The sequence below is a fragment of the Rhea pennata genome, chromosome 6, assembly GCF_028389875.1.
Source record: "Rhea pennata isolate bPtePen1 chromosome 6, bPtePen1.pri, whole genome shotgun sequence".
Taxonomy (NCBI): domain Eukaryota; kingdom Metazoa; phylum Chordata; class Aves; order Rheiformes; family Rheidae; genus Rhea; species Rhea pennata.
The window spans coordinates 22709238-22727007 of NC_084668.1; the positions used below are offsets into that span (position 1 = coordinate 22709238).

Sequence of the window (17770 nt, forward strand, 5' to 3'; positions counted from 1 at the left end):
CATCTATTTCCCTGGGAAGCTACAACCTCTAGAACTCTATTTCCTTTCCTTTTAATCTTCAGAAGCTGAATCTTCTCTTGTCTAAATATCCTCTCATTTTTTGCAGCTTGTGTCCCAAAACTAAATATTTTTATTTAGCTGCTGAAACCAAAAGAAGCGTTATACTATTTTGGCATTGTTTTCAACAAGGACTCCTCTTGTATCTAGCCGTACAAATCTATTTCAGGTATCACGATAGTTTTACAAACAAGTAACCCATATATAATGTTTTCCTCCTTTTTCACAGAATTGGAATAAATGTTATAGATGCTCATAGCAGCAATCATTTCCAGAAACCACCTTAATCTGTTCTCTGAACAGCTGATACAGATGAGCTTGATACTACTGTTTAAAAATAGAGTTTCAAATACAGGAAACCATTGCCATGCACACTTTCATGGCAGCTCAACTGTTTTGTCAATCTTGTTTCCTGAACTAGCATCAGCATCTTTTAATCTTGATTTTAAGAACATGTGTTTTTAAACTCTGCTTTGAACTAATGCACACATAATATGATCTTTCAAGGGAAGAGTGATAACAGGCACATTTTCCAGGTATTCTGTAGTCAAATAGTTCTTTAAGCCAAAAAGGCTGGATAGAATAAGTGTTCACTATTTTCAGAAAGAGTTTGTTACTGTTTGCAGAAGTATTTCATAAGAACATGTAGTGAGACAGCCTAGGTGAAACAGTTAAGATCTTTCTGGAAAAAGCAAAGCAGACTATTTTTGAGAAGGTCTACTTTGAAACCACTTGCAAATTTTTTGGAATAGACAGTCTTGTTTTCAAGCATATGATTTTGAGAAGTCCCAAAACAAATTTGCTGTACAAATAAAAACATCAAAATACTAATCCTCCATTATGTTTTCCTACAAATGTTTAGTTACTACATCCCACAGTATCATTAAGATAACGGTGATTTTATAGTGGAATACTTAAAACTAAATGATGTAAGTTTTAACTGTTACTCAAAAATCATATGAAAAGTTACCTTAGCTTCATTGCTTACAACAGGTTTAACAGGGAATTGAACTTCTGTGGCTTTTAATATTGTGTTTTCTTGTAAGATGTCTTGCTGCGACTGATTGTGGCCAAATGGCTGAAAAATAAGCACACGATTATTACTGAGAGCAATCCAACTGTTTTGATTTCATAAATTCTCCAGGCTTTAATTTATGCTATAGGAAATTGTTTCAATGCTAATACAAATTTCTAACCATTCCTTAAAGACAGTTTTAGTCAAGATTTTCTACATTACTTGCAATAATCAATGCACAGAAAAAAAAAAAGCCAAGTTAATTTCCTCATAGATTCACATCTTTATGACTATAGTTCAACGTCTACTGGAAAACAGGCATTTACACCAAAGCTCTGAGATTTTCAAAGTTTTCCATACCTTTCTACCATAAAGACACTGGAAAAAGATGACTCCAACAGACCATACATCAACCTTATTAGAAATCTTTGGTGGTTCTTTGCCAACTACAAAACACTCAGGAGGCAAATACCTGGAAAACAAAACATGCATCTCTGTCTCTGCAAGTAGGTCTATGGAATCACTAGAACTTGCTCTACATCAGGTTATTCAAACACTTCATATACAGATCTCTGATTTTCTGACAACTGCACAGTTACATTATGATCCTCACTCCAATACCTTGTATACCCATCAAAATCAACATTACAATTTTTCAAATAGAGGATATATTTCATACAAGGCCAAACACTAAAACTCTTTGCCAAAATCACTAATTTTCATTAATTTTTCAAGTACTGGGATCCAAGGTTAAATATATATCTTTTCTCTCTAACAGAACAAGAAAAGATAAAAGCCATACAGGGCATTTTATAGCAATGCTTGATCAGTGATTGAGGATAATGCAGATACGGCTTGAAGACTTTATCTAATTTTTCAATACAAAAGTTGCCATTAACCAGAGAGGCGGATGGTGGGCTAAGGTGATAGCTATTTACATTCCCATAACCTGTATGGAAGCCATACTTATAAAACTGGAAGTTGAGAAACAGCTTATACCCAAATTATAAAGAACTGATGAAATGGAATTGTCATTAAAAAACCAAAGAAAAGCAAATTTATCAATATGGGGGCAGCTAAGTATTACCAGCTGCAGTACCTAAATTAAAAAGGGGATAAAATTATCAAAACAGCTACAGACCAGACCTTCTTTCATCAAAAGTATATAAGGTTTTAGAAAAGATTTTGAAGAAACACTTATGGAAATGGAAGTAAGCGCAAAGTGAGATAAGAACACAACGTGAGTACGAATTTTGCACAGCATCACACAATCTTTTCAGGAACACCGTTGTACAATTTTGTCTACCATTTGCAAGAAAGATGACCATAAACTGATGCAAGTGCAAAGAAAAGCAATTAGGATGGTCAGAAGAATGGAGAGTCTACAATTCAAAAAAGAAATATGAAGGCTATAAACACAAGGGAGCAAGCACCAGGAAGGAGAACAACCTATTTCAGAGGAGAACAGTGTTGGCACAGGAACAAGCAAGTATAAACTGCCCACAAATAAATACAGTCTGTAAATTAGAAGATTAGGTTTCTAATGATCAGAGAAGTGAGGTTATGGAACAGACTTCAAATCAGATTACTGGGGACAAAACCACCACCTAAATTTAATACAAATGGTAAGTTTACAGAAGAGATTATACGACCTAACTGCTCTGAAAAGGGGGTAACTGGGCCCAGTCACTGAGGAAATCCCTTCCAGTGCTATGTTCTTGGGAATCCGTGTGATTTGCCCTACACAGACACATCCCCACCTCAAACTCTTTCAAAATATTTTCTTTCCTTCATGAAGATTTTAGTATCAGAGAAAGCATTCATTAAAAACACAGAACTTCATTATGAATTTAATATGGTCAAAGACCTTTTTCAGTCTTACTTTATAGCATCACTAGTGTATATGGCATTTTAGATGAAATGCAATGGTCAAATTTTTTTGATGTATATTCCTGAAATTGCATATTTAAATCCATGTTTAAATATATAAAGCACTGGTAAGAATAGCAGAAGCCTAACACTTATAAAATGCTTCAACTTGTATAATTGTCTTTCCATGGCATGTACACATTGGTGTTCGCGCAAGAGTATTTGTGCTTTCTTTTTTAAAAGTTCTCAAGCAACATACTGGCCTCTCTGTTTAGAGTTAGGTTTGAGCTCCTGGCTTTGATCTTGCTAGAGGCAGAACAAGAAAAGGAGAAAAAGAGCAAATGAATTGACAAGTAATAACCTGGGCAATATAGGCACTCTACTACTCTATACACCCACACATAGACACCATCAGCTATTATGCCAAGAATAAGCTCCATTATTAACGAATGAATTCTAGAAACACCATTTCTGTAAGTATTGAAAATTTTCTTGTCACTTTGTTCTGTAGCCAACTCTATAATTTTAGGTGCAAGCGCACACAGAAAATAAGTCAGAGCTGCGGAGCTGTCATTAACCTTTAGGACAGAGGAGTAAATACTCTTTTGTCCTAAGGACATTACCTTCTGGTAATCCCTGCTCTAGGATTTCCAAGGACTAAGCACCCATACTTAATCATCACAGCTCTGTCAAATGTCTTCAATCACCTGCAGCCAAAGATTAAACACCTGCTTCTTCTGGAAACTGTGTTTCTAAAAATTGTGAAGTACAGCATGATGAACATCTCTGCATTATTTACACTGTTATCTTGCTTCAGTTATGTGACTGTTCTGTAATGTTTGGCAATATTAAGATCCAGAGTGTTGCACAAAAAACTTTATCATCCTTTTCAATATTTTTAATCTGAGCTATATTTCCAAAACTGGTTTTAAAAGAGTATTTTTGAAATCCAAACAAGAGACTCAGAGCTTAAACAACAAATTCAAACCAAGCATTACCAGTAAGTTCCTGCTCCCTGTGAAGTTAAGTCCATTCCATCCACACCGTAGCTATCATCATCCATTATTTTGGACAGGCCAAAATCAGTAATTTTTATTTCTCCACATGCTGTTCCATCTACAAGAAGTATATTACCTAACCAGAGGGGGAGGGGGAAAAAAAAAGAAAGAAAAAGAAAAAGAAGATTTTGTACCTCAAAAAAGCTAAGAGAACACTTAAATGTTCAAAATCAGCTTCAATCTTCAGAAACATCTTACTTAATGAAGGGTCAGTGACAACTTTACATCACCTTTATATCATCAACTCTAGAGCAATTTGACTATAACAAATTTTAGTGCAGTCTCAGTCATCTGAAATGGTTCCCTCAGGAGCTGCTGGACAGCGAGGAAACACCAAAATATAGTCATATACCATTCACAATGAAATTTCATACTTTTCTAGGCCAAAAAGCCTACAGGCTTCAGGGCCTGTGTACGCTGAAACATGAAGAATCTAACCCATACACATAACATAACATAAAAATATTTGATTAAGCTCCTCTAAATAGGAACAATAGGACTATTGTATAGAATACATTCTGTACAATTCCATAACATGATAAAAATTTATAAGAGCAATTTACTACACAGCAGCAAGCAAACACCCTAGCACTGAGACTTACATCAAAAACTCTACCATATATACTTTGAAGTATTACAGATTGAAGTACCTAAAGAATACAAGTATCATACATATGAGGCAGTAATGAAAGCTATGGATTCAAAACAGAATAACTAACTTATGACAATGCTCATTATTTTTATTACTGGAAGCCTTGATCAAGGTTTAGGGAGAGATCTAAAAAAGGCAGTATTTACTTTAGTTTCTCAAGAAAAGCAAAACTGTTCCAGATAAGGAGAAGGCACAAAAAGAGCATAATCACAAAAATACACATTTGGAGTTAGTTAGGAAGATGATTTACAGTATAGAAAAGTTCTGTAAAGTCCTAGTTTGAAGCTATTGAACTGAGATGCAGAGCGTGATAGACTACTTCAATCCTTTACCAGCTACAAAATACAAAAGGGAAAAAATTATTTACAAATCAGCATTCCACAATGTTCAGACAGGACTGAGCCAACTAATGATCTTATCTATTTTCATTGTTAAGTGATAATATATGCATCTATTTGCCCCAGAAATTTCTCTCACAAACTAAAACCAAAATAATTCATAGTAGAAAAGTTACAGCAGACAGTTCCAAAGACAGACAAATGATTTTGGCATTGAAACTAGAAAGAAAAGTATGCATTTTTTTCAGATGTTTAAAATAAACCTGACATACAGAAGATAATTTTGTTATTTCAGGTATGAATTACAAATAAAACAATGGAGAAAAAAGAATATTCACATTTTCAATTTTAACTTTCTTCATTTACCTGGTTTAAGATCATAGTGTATAATAGGGGGCTTGATCTCATTGAGATACCGTAGTGCATTTACTATTTGCATTACAATGGATCTTGCTTCCTTTTCTGACATTAATTTATGTTGCTTGAGATAGAAATCCAAGTCATTGCCTTCACAGTATTCTAACACCGTGCAAAACCTAGGGCAGAATTCAGAGATACAACATTAAATAATGTATCAAACCGTACAATCACAAAGGGAGATATGACAACCTAGTTTGATCCCAACAAGTTTAACAGCAGCTGCCTGAATACTGAACTATATGAATTAAATAGTTAATAAAACACACGGTACAGTAATATAGCAATTCGCTTAGAGGAACTTGACATCAGTTGGAGCATTCATATTTACCAAAAAAGAAACTGCATACATACTGAAGTGACATTAAGTTAAATAAACAAAAAAAAACTACCCAAAAACCCCACACCATTATTTATGTGAGCTAGTTTACTGATGAAAAAATACATTTGCTAGCCCTTAGAGATGTGACACAATTTTACACAAAAAGGTGCAGCCTAGCAACCATGGGATACACTTAGACTAGCGGTGCAGCTGACATTATTTAGTCTTGGAAATTTGTCTGTGCTACAGCGGCCTTTTCAACCTGCCCTACAGCAGCCCTTGCTCTGCCTAAAAACACTACAGCAGCACATGCATGTTTTGCCCTCAGGATATCTCACAGGACTTGCTGGTCAGTTGTTACAATCAGGGTTTTCAAACATTTTATTCAATGCTTGCAATATTTATCAGAGACACTGATAAATATTAGAAACACTAAACCTTTTGGGTGAAGATTGGAGCATACTCTTTACGTTCACATATTCTTTAAGTTTGGGGGCTTTTTTAAATCTAATTTTCAACACTAAAAATCATTAGTGAGTTCTAGAATACGTATCATTCTATGTACTTACGTATCTGTATCCAGGGAGAAGTAGTCATATAGTTTAACTATCCTGGGGTGATCCAGTTCTTTGTGTATTCTATACTCTCTGCACGCATGTCTAAAAGAAGATGGATGTGTTAACTTTATATAATCAATAAAATACTATTCAATCTAACATATGAAGCATAAGTCATGAATATTTACTTGTGATAGTTTTCTTTCTTTTCATCTCTCCAGCTTTTGTTAAGCTGGTGAATCTTCACAGCAGCGTATCTTTGTTCATAAAGATCAAAAGCCTAAAAACAAAACAAGAAGCACCCCACAAATATGGGAAAGTTATAACCAAAGATGATAAAAAGAGAGAATAAAGAGAGAAAAAATGGCATATAATTCACAAGTCTATTCACTATTAATATTTTTAACTGTTTTTTAAAAAAAATCTATAGAGGTATTCAAAGTTCCATTTATGTTACATTTTATGTACCAAACACTTCAGGGACATGAGCAGCAGGTTAACTTGAAATATACTAACTTTATTTTACAAATCTTTCAGTTCTTGCAGTTTCACTTTAAAGAGCCATAGTGTTTCATTAGATAAATCACCATAATATATATTTTTTTCAAATAATCTCCTTTTCAAATTCTCCTCTCTGCTCTTCCTATCCAGAATACTTCTGCTAATTTGGAAAATCCCCCAACATAAAACCATGAAGTTGTAAGTTTGTTAGTATGACTAGTTTCTTGAGATATGTAAGAGGTCAAGTTACCTGAGGTCCTAAAAGCAAGTGCTCTTTTCTACAGCTGTGGACATGTCTCAGAAGAACTAAATTTTTTTTGTTTTTAAATAGTTTTCTACAGCAAGGTCTAGTTTTTAACGGTTTTCATTCTTCTTGGAATACATGTAAGCAACCACGAAGTCACAGCCTGGCTTCCTCCCTGTCAGTAGAACGGCTTTTGTTATATAGCTTTGAAGCCTTGCAATGCTAACTCTCTCCATGAGTTAATCAAGGAGTTTGCTCAACCAGCGTTCAAAGAGTATACGACATTAAAATCTGCCTGCCTATTTAGCACCTTTCCAACCCCTCAAAATTAAATATACAAACATGCATGACTCAAACATTAGATTTAATAGATCCAACACACACTACCTTGTATACTTCACTGAAGCCACCTCGGCCAAGTAAATGGAGTAACAAATACCGTTCATTCAACGTGGGGTGATCTTTAAACCTTGAAGGAAAAGACAATTTCAGCTAATTCTGTTCAAAACATGCAAGTATATTTAGACCTCTTAACGTTATTTCTCAAATATAACTTCCTTTTTACTAGAGACACCCAATCTGCTAAATGGTATTTCACCATGTGTGACTTTGTGAATTACACAACATGGCTGATTTGGGTCTCTTAACTATTTAGCATACCACTGCTATCACACCATCACCATCATCAAATCACTCAATTTGCTAACTTTTGGTCATGTTTTTCTATTTTGTGAAGATAAGAAAAGCACTTCAGTCTTAATATGACACCTTGCCAACTCACTATAAACACTATGCTCATGATAATAGGAAAATACTACTTTGTTTGGTCCTAATTTTAATTTTGAAATGAAAGCACTGATTGTCAGCAGCAGCAACCGCTGACAGCAGCGGCAGTAAGAGCAGTAACAGCAGGGTCGCCTTGCGTTCTGTAACGCCAGTGCAGCTTCTAGACTGCTTGAAAAGCCAGAAGCGAACGCAGCATTTCAGAATGCTTTCACCCTTCCCTCCTGTTCATCTAGCCTTTATTTGTAACAGCATCTAGAAGCCATCCAGCAGCAATACTCCAGAGGGAGGTGAATACTCCTTCGCAATCCGTACTACTGGCGAGCTGCTGCTCTTTCCCTCTTGAGCTCGCAGCAGGCACCTTGCGGAAATCACCAACCTTTCCTTCCTACACAGGCTAAGGAGATGGGGTAAGGCAGCCTGTCTCCCTCCCCTGTGCCAAATTTCAGCAAAAATCCCAAACCTATTCTTCAGCTTTCCCGACAGACTAGGAGGAGATACTTCCAACTTCACACAAACCACTGTCAAACCTGTAATGTATACCTGCCCCTTTTTAACAAAATGGGTCTTACATAACACTAAGTTTACAAATAACAAACAGCGATGAGGGGAAAATAAAAAAAAAAAAGGCCTGAGCATCTGCTTGCCCTCTAATCAAAAACAAGATGGAAACACTCCTTCCAAACTCAAACTGGTGTCACAGGGTAGAGAGAAGCACTAAGCTCCCTCCTGAAATATGCAGGAGACAAAACGCCTCCTTCCACCCAACCAGCCGGTGCCAGAGCCCGGCTGCCCGCGCTTTGGGGGAAACCAGGGGGAGAGCAGGGTAGCAAGGATGCACAGAGAGCAGATAAAATGCCTGGCCCTCCTCTGGGGTTTTTTTTTTTTTCTTTCAGACTAAAATACATTTCTTGTCACCCTCCAAACTCCTTGTAAGCTGAGCTGATCCAATTTGATCACCTTTCTGCCAACAAATGGGATTTCTCAGTTTACCCTTGAACTACACATTTTTAATACAGTCTTCAGAGACAGAGAAATTAGGTAATAGAAGAACCCTGATAGTAAATGACATCTGAACAAAACCTATGAAGTTTCCACATCTGTCACTCATAATGACAGGTGACTGCACTGGGTATTCCTGCATCAGTTTAGAATCACCAAGGAAAAGGTATTTCCAGAATCCATACTAAAGAGAAAACCAGCTTGTTTGTTCATGACTTTACAGTGCCAAACGCCCTTAATCCAAGCATAATTCAAAACTGGAAGTTCCCCTTCTACTTTACTTTGAAAGAGAACACACACAGTATTAGGTATTCTGAAGCTGCATTGAAGAGTCCAAGACTAGAGATACACCTGTTATCTTCTATACAAGAACTGCATTATCTCTCATTTTTGCCCATACCTATCACGGGGCAGGGGGAGGTGAATGAATACTCATTGCTTTTCTACCCCAGTGAGGAGACACCTATGCTCACCTCTTGCTCACCAATCTAGGGCCCGCTGCCAGTCACATGCCATAGAAAACTTTAAGGAGGGGTTATGTGCTACAGTCTGCCAACAGGTCACCCCATCTCTCAGTATGTTGTTATTTGTTGCCATAAAGTATGATTTTGGAGGCATGGCCACAGATACTCAAGTGTCTGAGGGCAGATGCATATTCTTACTTACTATGGCCTCCTTTTAAAGATAACTTTCATTTTCACCACTATAAAACACATATCTGAATGTTCAAAAAAGAATTATCATAAATATCATGCAATGTACTCAGTGTAGAAAAAACCCAAAGATTTAGAGACAGTATCCTTAGGACATCAACATTATGTAATCAGCAGTATGATCTTAAATATCATACTAACATTTTAGAGTCGTATTTTCTTGGTCTTTCTACTACATCTATGCCCCTAGTAGGGCTCAACCTTGTAATGCTACCACCTTTCCTCTCCACTGCTACTTTTGCTACTCCAGGCAGCTCTCTATCCCTCAAAATCTGCAGTTTGCAGATAACTCCAGTATCATGTGGACTCTAAAGTCAGACAGGGAAAGCCTAACTCATACTCTCAAGCACTGTTATCTCAGTGCAGTTATAAAGAACAAATGCAGACATACAAGTTTACCCAGCTCTAATCTGGCAATACAAAATTTCCTATTTCACATTGCTAAGCATGGATCACCTAACATGCAAGTTTGTAGTCTATTTTAATACTGTACCACTGCTTTATGCATTTTGGGAGCGGAGGGAGGGAGTGCACAAGTAGAAAGATGGGGAGGGGAACGTTGCTAGAACAAGAAAGGGAGCTTGGCATTGATGCAGAGTCAGAAGTTGAAATCCCAACAGGATTTACATGTCAGGACCCACGGCCAGCTCTGCTTCAGAATGAGACCTCTACCTATTCAAACAACGGCATCACCAAGACATGTTAGCAAAGACCATGCATGCCACAAAGCTAAACCGCTGTTCAATTGCTTATCCATTCTATATTATCTTTGTAAGCTGCAGCTTGTCCATCTGGTAAATACCTAAGTCTAAACCCGCACAAGAATATAAACATGCAAGATAGAGTTTTTCGTTTTCCTTAAAAAAAAAAAAAAAAAAAAAAAAGTGTCAGCACCCACTGCAGAAAATGAGCAGTGAAGCTGCAGAATTCTGTTGATCCATGTAATGTAATTCCATTTTCAACGGGGACTGTAATTTGGACATTCTTTGCCCCATATATACAATATTTTCACAGTCACAGAATCATAGAATGGGTAAGGTTGGAAGGGACCTACGGAGATCAGCTAGTCCAACCCTCCTGCTCAGCAGGGTCACTTAGAGCATGGCAGACAGAGTTGCATCCAGGCGGGCCTTGAAGATCTCCAGAGAAGGAGACTCCACAACCTCTCTGGGCAACCTGGTCCAGTGCTCCGTCACTCTCACAGGGAAGAAATGCCCCCTCACGTTCAGGCGGAACTTCCTGCGGTTCAATTTCTGCCCATTGCCTCTTGTCCTGTCACACAGGACAACTGGAAAGAGTTTGTCCCTGTCCCCTTGACACCCCCCTGCCTTAAGGTATTTGTATGCGTTGATAAGATCCCCCCTAGTCTTCTCTTCCCCAGGTTGAAGAGGCCCAGCTCTCGCAGCCATTCCTCATAGGGCAGATGCTCCAGCCCTCTGATCATCTTTGTAGCCCTATGCTGGACTCTCTCCAGTAGCTTCATGTCTCTCTTGTTCTGGGGAGCCCAGAACTGGACACAGTACTTGAGATGAGGCCTCCCCAGGGCTGAGTAGAGGGGCAGGATCACCTCCCTCCACCTGCTGGCAACGCTCTTCCTAATGCACCCCAGGAGACCATTGGTTTTCTTAGCCACAAGGGCACATTGCTGGCTCATGGTCAACCTGTCATCCACCAGCACTCCCAGGTCCGTCACTGCAGAGCTGCTCTCCAGAAGGTCAGCCTCCAGCCTGTTCTGGTGCCTAGGGTTATTCTTCCCTAGGTGCAGGACTCTGCACTTGCCCTTGCTGAACCTCATGAGGTTCCTCTCCACCCAGCTCTCCAGCCTGTCCAGGTCTCTCTGAATGGCAGCACAGCCCTCAGGTGTGTCAGCCACTCCTCCCACCTTAGTATTGTCAGCAAACTTGCTGAGGAGGCACTCTGTCCCCTCATCCAGGTCATTGATGAAAAAGTTGAACAGGATGGGAGCCAGTACTGAGCCCTGGGGGACAGTCAAAGCCTGTCATTTTTAAATGTGGCATTTATTACTTCTTGTTGAAAAATCCCGTTCATTTTTTCTTAATTCAAACAATTAAGATAAAAAAAAAAGTTATCATTTAACCTGCAAAGAACTGCTTGTTCATTTGCTGTAGCACTTTTGTCTGCTTAAAAGAAAATATCCTGCCACTGAATAGTAAGTATGAGCACCCACTATTTTTCATGTCCAAAACAATGACACAATATTGGGGTTTTTTTTTAATAAAGATCAAAACCCAGGAGGAAAAAAACAAAAACAACAACATAAAGAAGAGTCTAACTGGTGAAATTTAACTTGGATTGACTTCCAGCATCTGTTCACTAGGGAAATGCCATGGCTGGCATGTGCAAAAGAACAGTGCAAGGGCATAATCAAGCAGTCAGGCCCAGGCAGAGTCAGTTTCTTTCGAGCAACAGAGCCAGTTTAAGGTGCTGGTGAAACTGGCATTCAAACCCATATTCTCCATCACAGAAAACAGACTAATTTTATTAGTTACATAATTATTACTTTGGAATCTATAGAATTATAGCTAATTTTAAATGCCAATTTAATATTATGATATATTACTGTTTAAGTTCAGGTAGAGAGTAAGATTTACCGTAACACAGAAGACTTCGCATTTGCATTTTTCCTTTTGGATACTTGTGGTAAATGTAAATTACAGTGTAATAAAACCAAAACTAATTTTACAGCACCATAAAATTGCTCCTGCTACACAAAACCTCCCCACTGTTTTCTTATGTATTCAATGTATTATTGTCAGGTAAGTGCTTGTGTTAGGCTTCCTAACAAATATTTTTTAATCTAGTAACATGGCCTAGCAAGTTTCAGCTCTCCTGCATTATCAGTTCTGCATGTGTGTGTATGTATGTGTGTGTTCATGCGCATCTTATCTATATTTAACTTCTTTCTGGCATACTCGATAAAAATATTAAATTCAGTAAGTCATCATTTTTAAATTTAAATAAGTCTGTACTTAAAATAAGAACTTTAAAATATATACATAAGCAAAGAGAATCAAAGAAAAATTTACCAACCAGCCTATCTCTTGAAGACAAAATGTGTTTTTAAAGCATTGTTTTAAATGCAGACATGCAAAATTAAGATAGTAAGTCTCTTACTGTGAATTGTCTTCATTATTTATTCTTTTCAGTTCTCTTATGTGAAGATTCCTAACTCTTTCCAAACGTTCAAGTTCTGCTTGTATTTCAGCTTCCTCCTGCAAATGAAAAGAATGAACTATTAAAGCTCATTTACTCCCTGTTTGAAAAGGATATTTTTACCCCTGCATCAATACTAGTGGTGATGGAGGAACATTACATTAAAAAACTATGGAACCAGAGAAAGGCAGTGCTTTTCTCTTAAAGTCTGAAAAAATCAGAGAGATAAGGCAAAAGCCTGTTTCAAGGAACCTTTCTGTTCATGAACACACAGGTAATGGGATGTTCACAGTTTTGTTCTGCACTGTAGGGATGCTATTGGAAATGAGAAGCAGCTGGGTTTTGTACCTCAGCCAAGGAGAGAGATTATCTGGGAAGCGGTCTGAAATTGATGTACAATGAAGAAAAGACTGAGATATGTGCAGTTATAGATTTTGTACAAACCAACAAATTAAGGAAAGATGCTTAAAACATTTTGAGGTGAAAGTGCAAACAAAAAAAAAAAAGAATACATCATTGTAATAGAAGTGTTCTTTAGGTGTTGATATAAAACATAAAAACGAAGCTAACTTCAAAAGATTTTTCTATTTATATCTTACCAAAATTACAAATGCAGAATGTGTGTTACCTAAGATTTCAAGAGCAATTTTAAAAGCAGTATGTCAAGTATGCACACACTCCTTAAATAATCTAAGCACTTAAAATTATCTCATCTTTATGCTACATATTTGAGAACACTGGAATCAGTTCAAATCCAGCTCTCTGATCCAGTTTATATTGTGATTGTACAATCTGGTGGTACTGGTAAAACAGAGGGCAGTAAGTCATGGTATAAAAGGTTGGGGGCAGAAATCAGAAGATGGGCAGAAAAATTGCCTTAAGTTGGTACTTCCAAATACTGTGTATCATAAAACTACACCCTGAAACAAAATATATTTATATCATTTACACCACACATTAAATGAGCACATTTCCAACAAGTTTAAGAACTCAAACCAGAGAATTTCAGTGGATATTCTGAATTCCTCCCTATGACAAGCTAAGGAAAAAGAGCAACAAAAAACCTCCCCCAGTTAGATGAACCTTCATTCAGAAAAATAGCATCAAATCTCTAGTAATTTAAAAGCTGCACTAGTTAGCATTAAACTGCTAGCAAAGCTATGCGGACCATTTATTCTTCCTAATACATATTAACATTGTGTATATAGAACAAAAATGATAAGTTCCTTTTTCATATATAGATTTATCCTTGCAGTTCTCAGTTAAATATCCTGAAATGATATGCAGTTCCTCATAAACCATTAGTTCTCTTTAAAGATTTCTAGCCCTTCTGCTCTATGCCAAAAAGGCCACACACTTATACACACACAATTGCCTATGTTCTTCCAAAAGGCTGACCAAAAAAAAAAAAAAAAAAAAAAAAAATCAGTTATGCTTCTTTTGGGCTTTTTTGTTCATATATTATGCAATTCAGTGGTTCTCAAGATGTGGTTCACAGGCCAATGTTAGTCCAAAGAGAACTGGCTGGTTGCATTGTTTCCAGCTGTTATTTAGGACGCTCAGGCTGTGAATACCTTTAAGCAAGAATGAACCAGCTTAGCTGCCTCAGGTCACTGCGATATAAAAGGAAGTGAGAAAACAAGAGCCTCTCTCCAGGACCAAAGCTGCTAGCTGGAAAAGAATTTCCTGGGGAGCAGAAGGAAAAGAGAACTGGTGGTGGCAGCATGTACAGGGCACCAAAAATAAGAGAGCACCAGGAAAGCATTTTGAGAGTGAAAAGAAAGAGAAGTAGACAGCAAAACAGCATATACAGAAGGAAAGAGAAATAAATATAGCCAGCAGAGAAACATTAGCACAGAAATACAGAAATGTAAAGGTAACAAAATCACTTTTGCTAGTTAAGGACAACATCTGTACCACACATAAGAATTAAAACACAAGTATGTATTTTTATTACTACTTTTCAATATATTCAGACATCATAAAATAGCATTTGGCTTCCCTCTAGCATTTAGTCAAGTAAGTTCCTTCTTAAACAGAGTACTATAGCAATGACGCTCAAGGTGAAAATCAAATTTGAGTATTAAACAGCTTTATAACATCTTCCTTCAGATGTCACTTGAAATTTCCATTAGACTTCAAACATGTTAAAGCATGGAAAAAGTCAAGCACTTTCATAACAATTTCATATGAAGCAGATGCTATTTCTAAAGCATTAACAACGAAGATCTACTCCTACACAGCCTGCCCCACCAGTGCCAAAAAGTTTATACATCCCTATCACAGATTCTAGTAATTCCTTGTTATATTCTTTAAAAATAGTACTACTGATCTCAACAGGCCCAGTTTGGTTTATGATAGTAGGATTTACAATAGGTGACTTGTATATTTGAGGAGAACCGGCTAGAAATAGACTCTCACAACATTTAAAGGGAAAGAATGCAATGACCTGTTTTGATGACCATCTCAAGAACTACTGCTCAGAAGATAAAACATCTGCCTACTAAATACGTAGCACTGCTACAGTGTTTCACTTAGATTTACAATTTAGTGGTATTTTCTTTCACACTTACTGAGGTATTTCTGCCTGCTTCAACTGTCACTCCCTTTTCACAAGTGATTCCACAAACACTTTGCTTGAACATGCAACACTTAAGATTTATTAGGGTGATGGCCATAAGGAAAAAGCATGGCTGGATTTTTTCAAAAGTCAAAGACTGGAGTAAAATATCTGAGAGCAAAAATAATTTAAAAGAATTCCATAAAATTAAGAAAATTTTTAATCAAAATGTTTCTCCCTTGCTATATGCAGTTACATGCAACTGATGACTGAAATGGATACTGTATAGCATCAAAACATGGTATTCATTCAAAAAAGCAGTATTCTGTGAACTGGATTTTTCTTTAAAGTCAAAAGCTAACGTAAGAAAAGCAAATACCAAGTTTGGCTTCGCTTCTTCAGCCATGAAACAAGAGCAGCAGTGGTGGTGCTTGGGACTCACATAGCCCTAGTATACTTTGCTGATAATACCATTTTTTCCTACCTTCTTATAACTGTTGTTATCTTCAGCTATTTTTTCCATTAATAAAGAACTGTGTTTTCAAATCAAGCGTATTCTAGTTTTTGTTTGAAACAGCAGTTAAAGTGTTGAAACTAAACAAAAGCAAAGGAAGAATGACAATTATGAATTGATTTTTTTTCAATTCATAGTATTTGTAATTCCCCAAACTAATGCATTCTTAGATATTTACCCAATTAGGAAGAAATCCATAAAGATTCATAAAAAGGCAAGATCTGAGGTTAGTCTCAATCCCTTAGACATTTCCTTTTTTTTTAAATGAGAAACATAACCAGAAAATTTTCTTATTATGAGTACTTCAAAGAAATTGAACAATAAAAATATCCAGGAGATATTCAGTTTTCAGACACTAATTCAAATTCTACTTCTGCTTTATAATCTGTTGTTAAAAAAAATATATATTCTCTCCAGGATAGGATAAATAAGTGCAAGGTTTTTTGCACCATGACTAAGGAATTTCCAGCACAGTGTATTAACCCCACTGTACTGTTTCTTCTACACACAAAATTGTGCGAAACCAGCTATTATGTTCAGTTTCCTATATCCTTCTGTCAAAACACCCTAAGTTTCCCAATCAGAACATATGCTGACATAAATCAATAACAACAGGAATTTGTCATCTTGAAACATGCCAGTTCAAGAAACAGACATAGACAGGAAGAGAGAAAGAACAAATGCTGTTTAGTTTGTGTAAAACAATCCTCATTAAAGCCACTCTACTCTGATGCAGTAAGAGTGTGAGACTTCTACCCAAACTGAGAAGTAATATATCTTATTTCTAAACAATTCAATTCCACAGGAAGGACAAAGGTGAGCCTAGGCCACACGATGGAAAGCAGCGAGCAGTTTGCAGAACGTGACCTCCTCGTGTTCCAGCTGCCTCATCTGAGGAGCTTTTGGAAGTGGGGCAATACACATTATGACTAATAACATATAATAATCGCATATGAAGCAGAGTATTAACGACAACACAGCACTAAAACCACCACTATCTTTCAAGTTTATAGTCAACTTTTAGTCAATAACCTAAGAGCAGTATCACTGTTACAAGGATTCAGTGAATCAGTACAGAGTTGGCTTCACTACTACATTCCTGTACTCCCAATGTTTACGTCAAATTGCATCAAAAGAAAGAAAATTAACTATTAGGTACAAAATTGTATACTACTTTTGTTACGTTTTGTAATCAGATAGCTCTAAAAAAAGCTCTCTTTACTTTGATAACACTGTTTTTTACAGTTTGGGGCATGTCAGAGACAAAACAAGGCACCTTAGAATAAAAGACCATATACATACCTTTTTGAGATGTCCTAATCGAAGTTTGAATATTTCTTCCTGTTCATGATATTCTGCTAGAGTCAAACTGCAAAAAAAAAAAAAAAAAAAAAAAAAAAAAAAATTATAGCTTTGCTATAATGGTAAACAAAAGCCTTCATATTTAAATAGTATAGTAAATATTGCATCCTATGTTCATGATTTACAACCACAAAAAACATCTGAACATCCCAGTTTTTAATTTCAGGGTCAGAATTTATTTATAGAAGGCCTCTGTCTGGCATTCTGGAACATTAACTGCTTCTCCCACTGGACTGTTCCTGTTCTTTCCGATAGCCTGTAAGATTATTTGCTTGTCTCTTAAATCAACCCATCATCTCAGTGCTTTAGCTGACGATGCTCCACTAGTTTGTTCCTGAATGCATCACTAAGTGCACCAAGAGATGGAGAATGAGAGATTAACTGGACAAGATCAGTAACATCAAATTCTTGATCTGCAACTTAAAAAAGAAAAAAAGTGCAAACCTACACATTTTGAGTTTATTTACACACTATACTTTGCATGAGACCATAAGTTCAGTTTTGGACACATAACTATTTTGCTTTTTCTCTTTCTATCTTTCTTTGAAACAAGGCTCTGGGTTATAATTAATTCCAGGGTCCCTCACTGTCTGAAAACCTCCCAGGACAGAAAGGGAATTATGACCCCAAGC

General features: G+C 36.8%; 1 protein-coding gene across 3 annotated transcripts in view; it reads right to left on the reverse strand.

Moving 5' to 3' along the window:
* TLK1 (tousled like kinase 1) overlaps nucleotides 1-17770 on the reverse strand; it is a 78704-nt gene that overhangs the window by 3735 nt on the left and 57199 nt on the right. For 2 of the 3 annotated variants that reach the window (XM_062578856.1, XM_062578854.1), the window contains 9 exons: nucleotides 17079-17145; nucleotides 12664-12761; nucleotides 7415-7499; nucleotides 6474-6565; nucleotides 6298-6387; nucleotides 5356-5525; nucleotides 3940-4075; nucleotides 1433-1544; nucleotides 1028-1135 (listed from right to left, as the gene is read on the reverse strand). In XM_062578856.1, coding sequence (XP_062434840.1) covers nucleotides 1028-1135; nucleotides 1433-1544; nucleotides 3940-4075; nucleotides 5356-5525; nucleotides 6298-6387; nucleotides 6474-6565; nucleotides 7415-7499; nucleotides 12664-12761; nucleotides 17079-17145 — 958 coding nt within the window. The remainder of the gene's footprint in view (nucleotides 1-1027; nucleotides 1136-1432; nucleotides 1545-3939; nucleotides 4076-5355; nucleotides 5526-6297; nucleotides 6388-6473; nucleotides 6566-7414; nucleotides 7500-12663; nucleotides 12762-17078; nucleotides 17146-17770) is intronic. The other variant, XM_062578855.1, reaches the window with a different exon arrangement.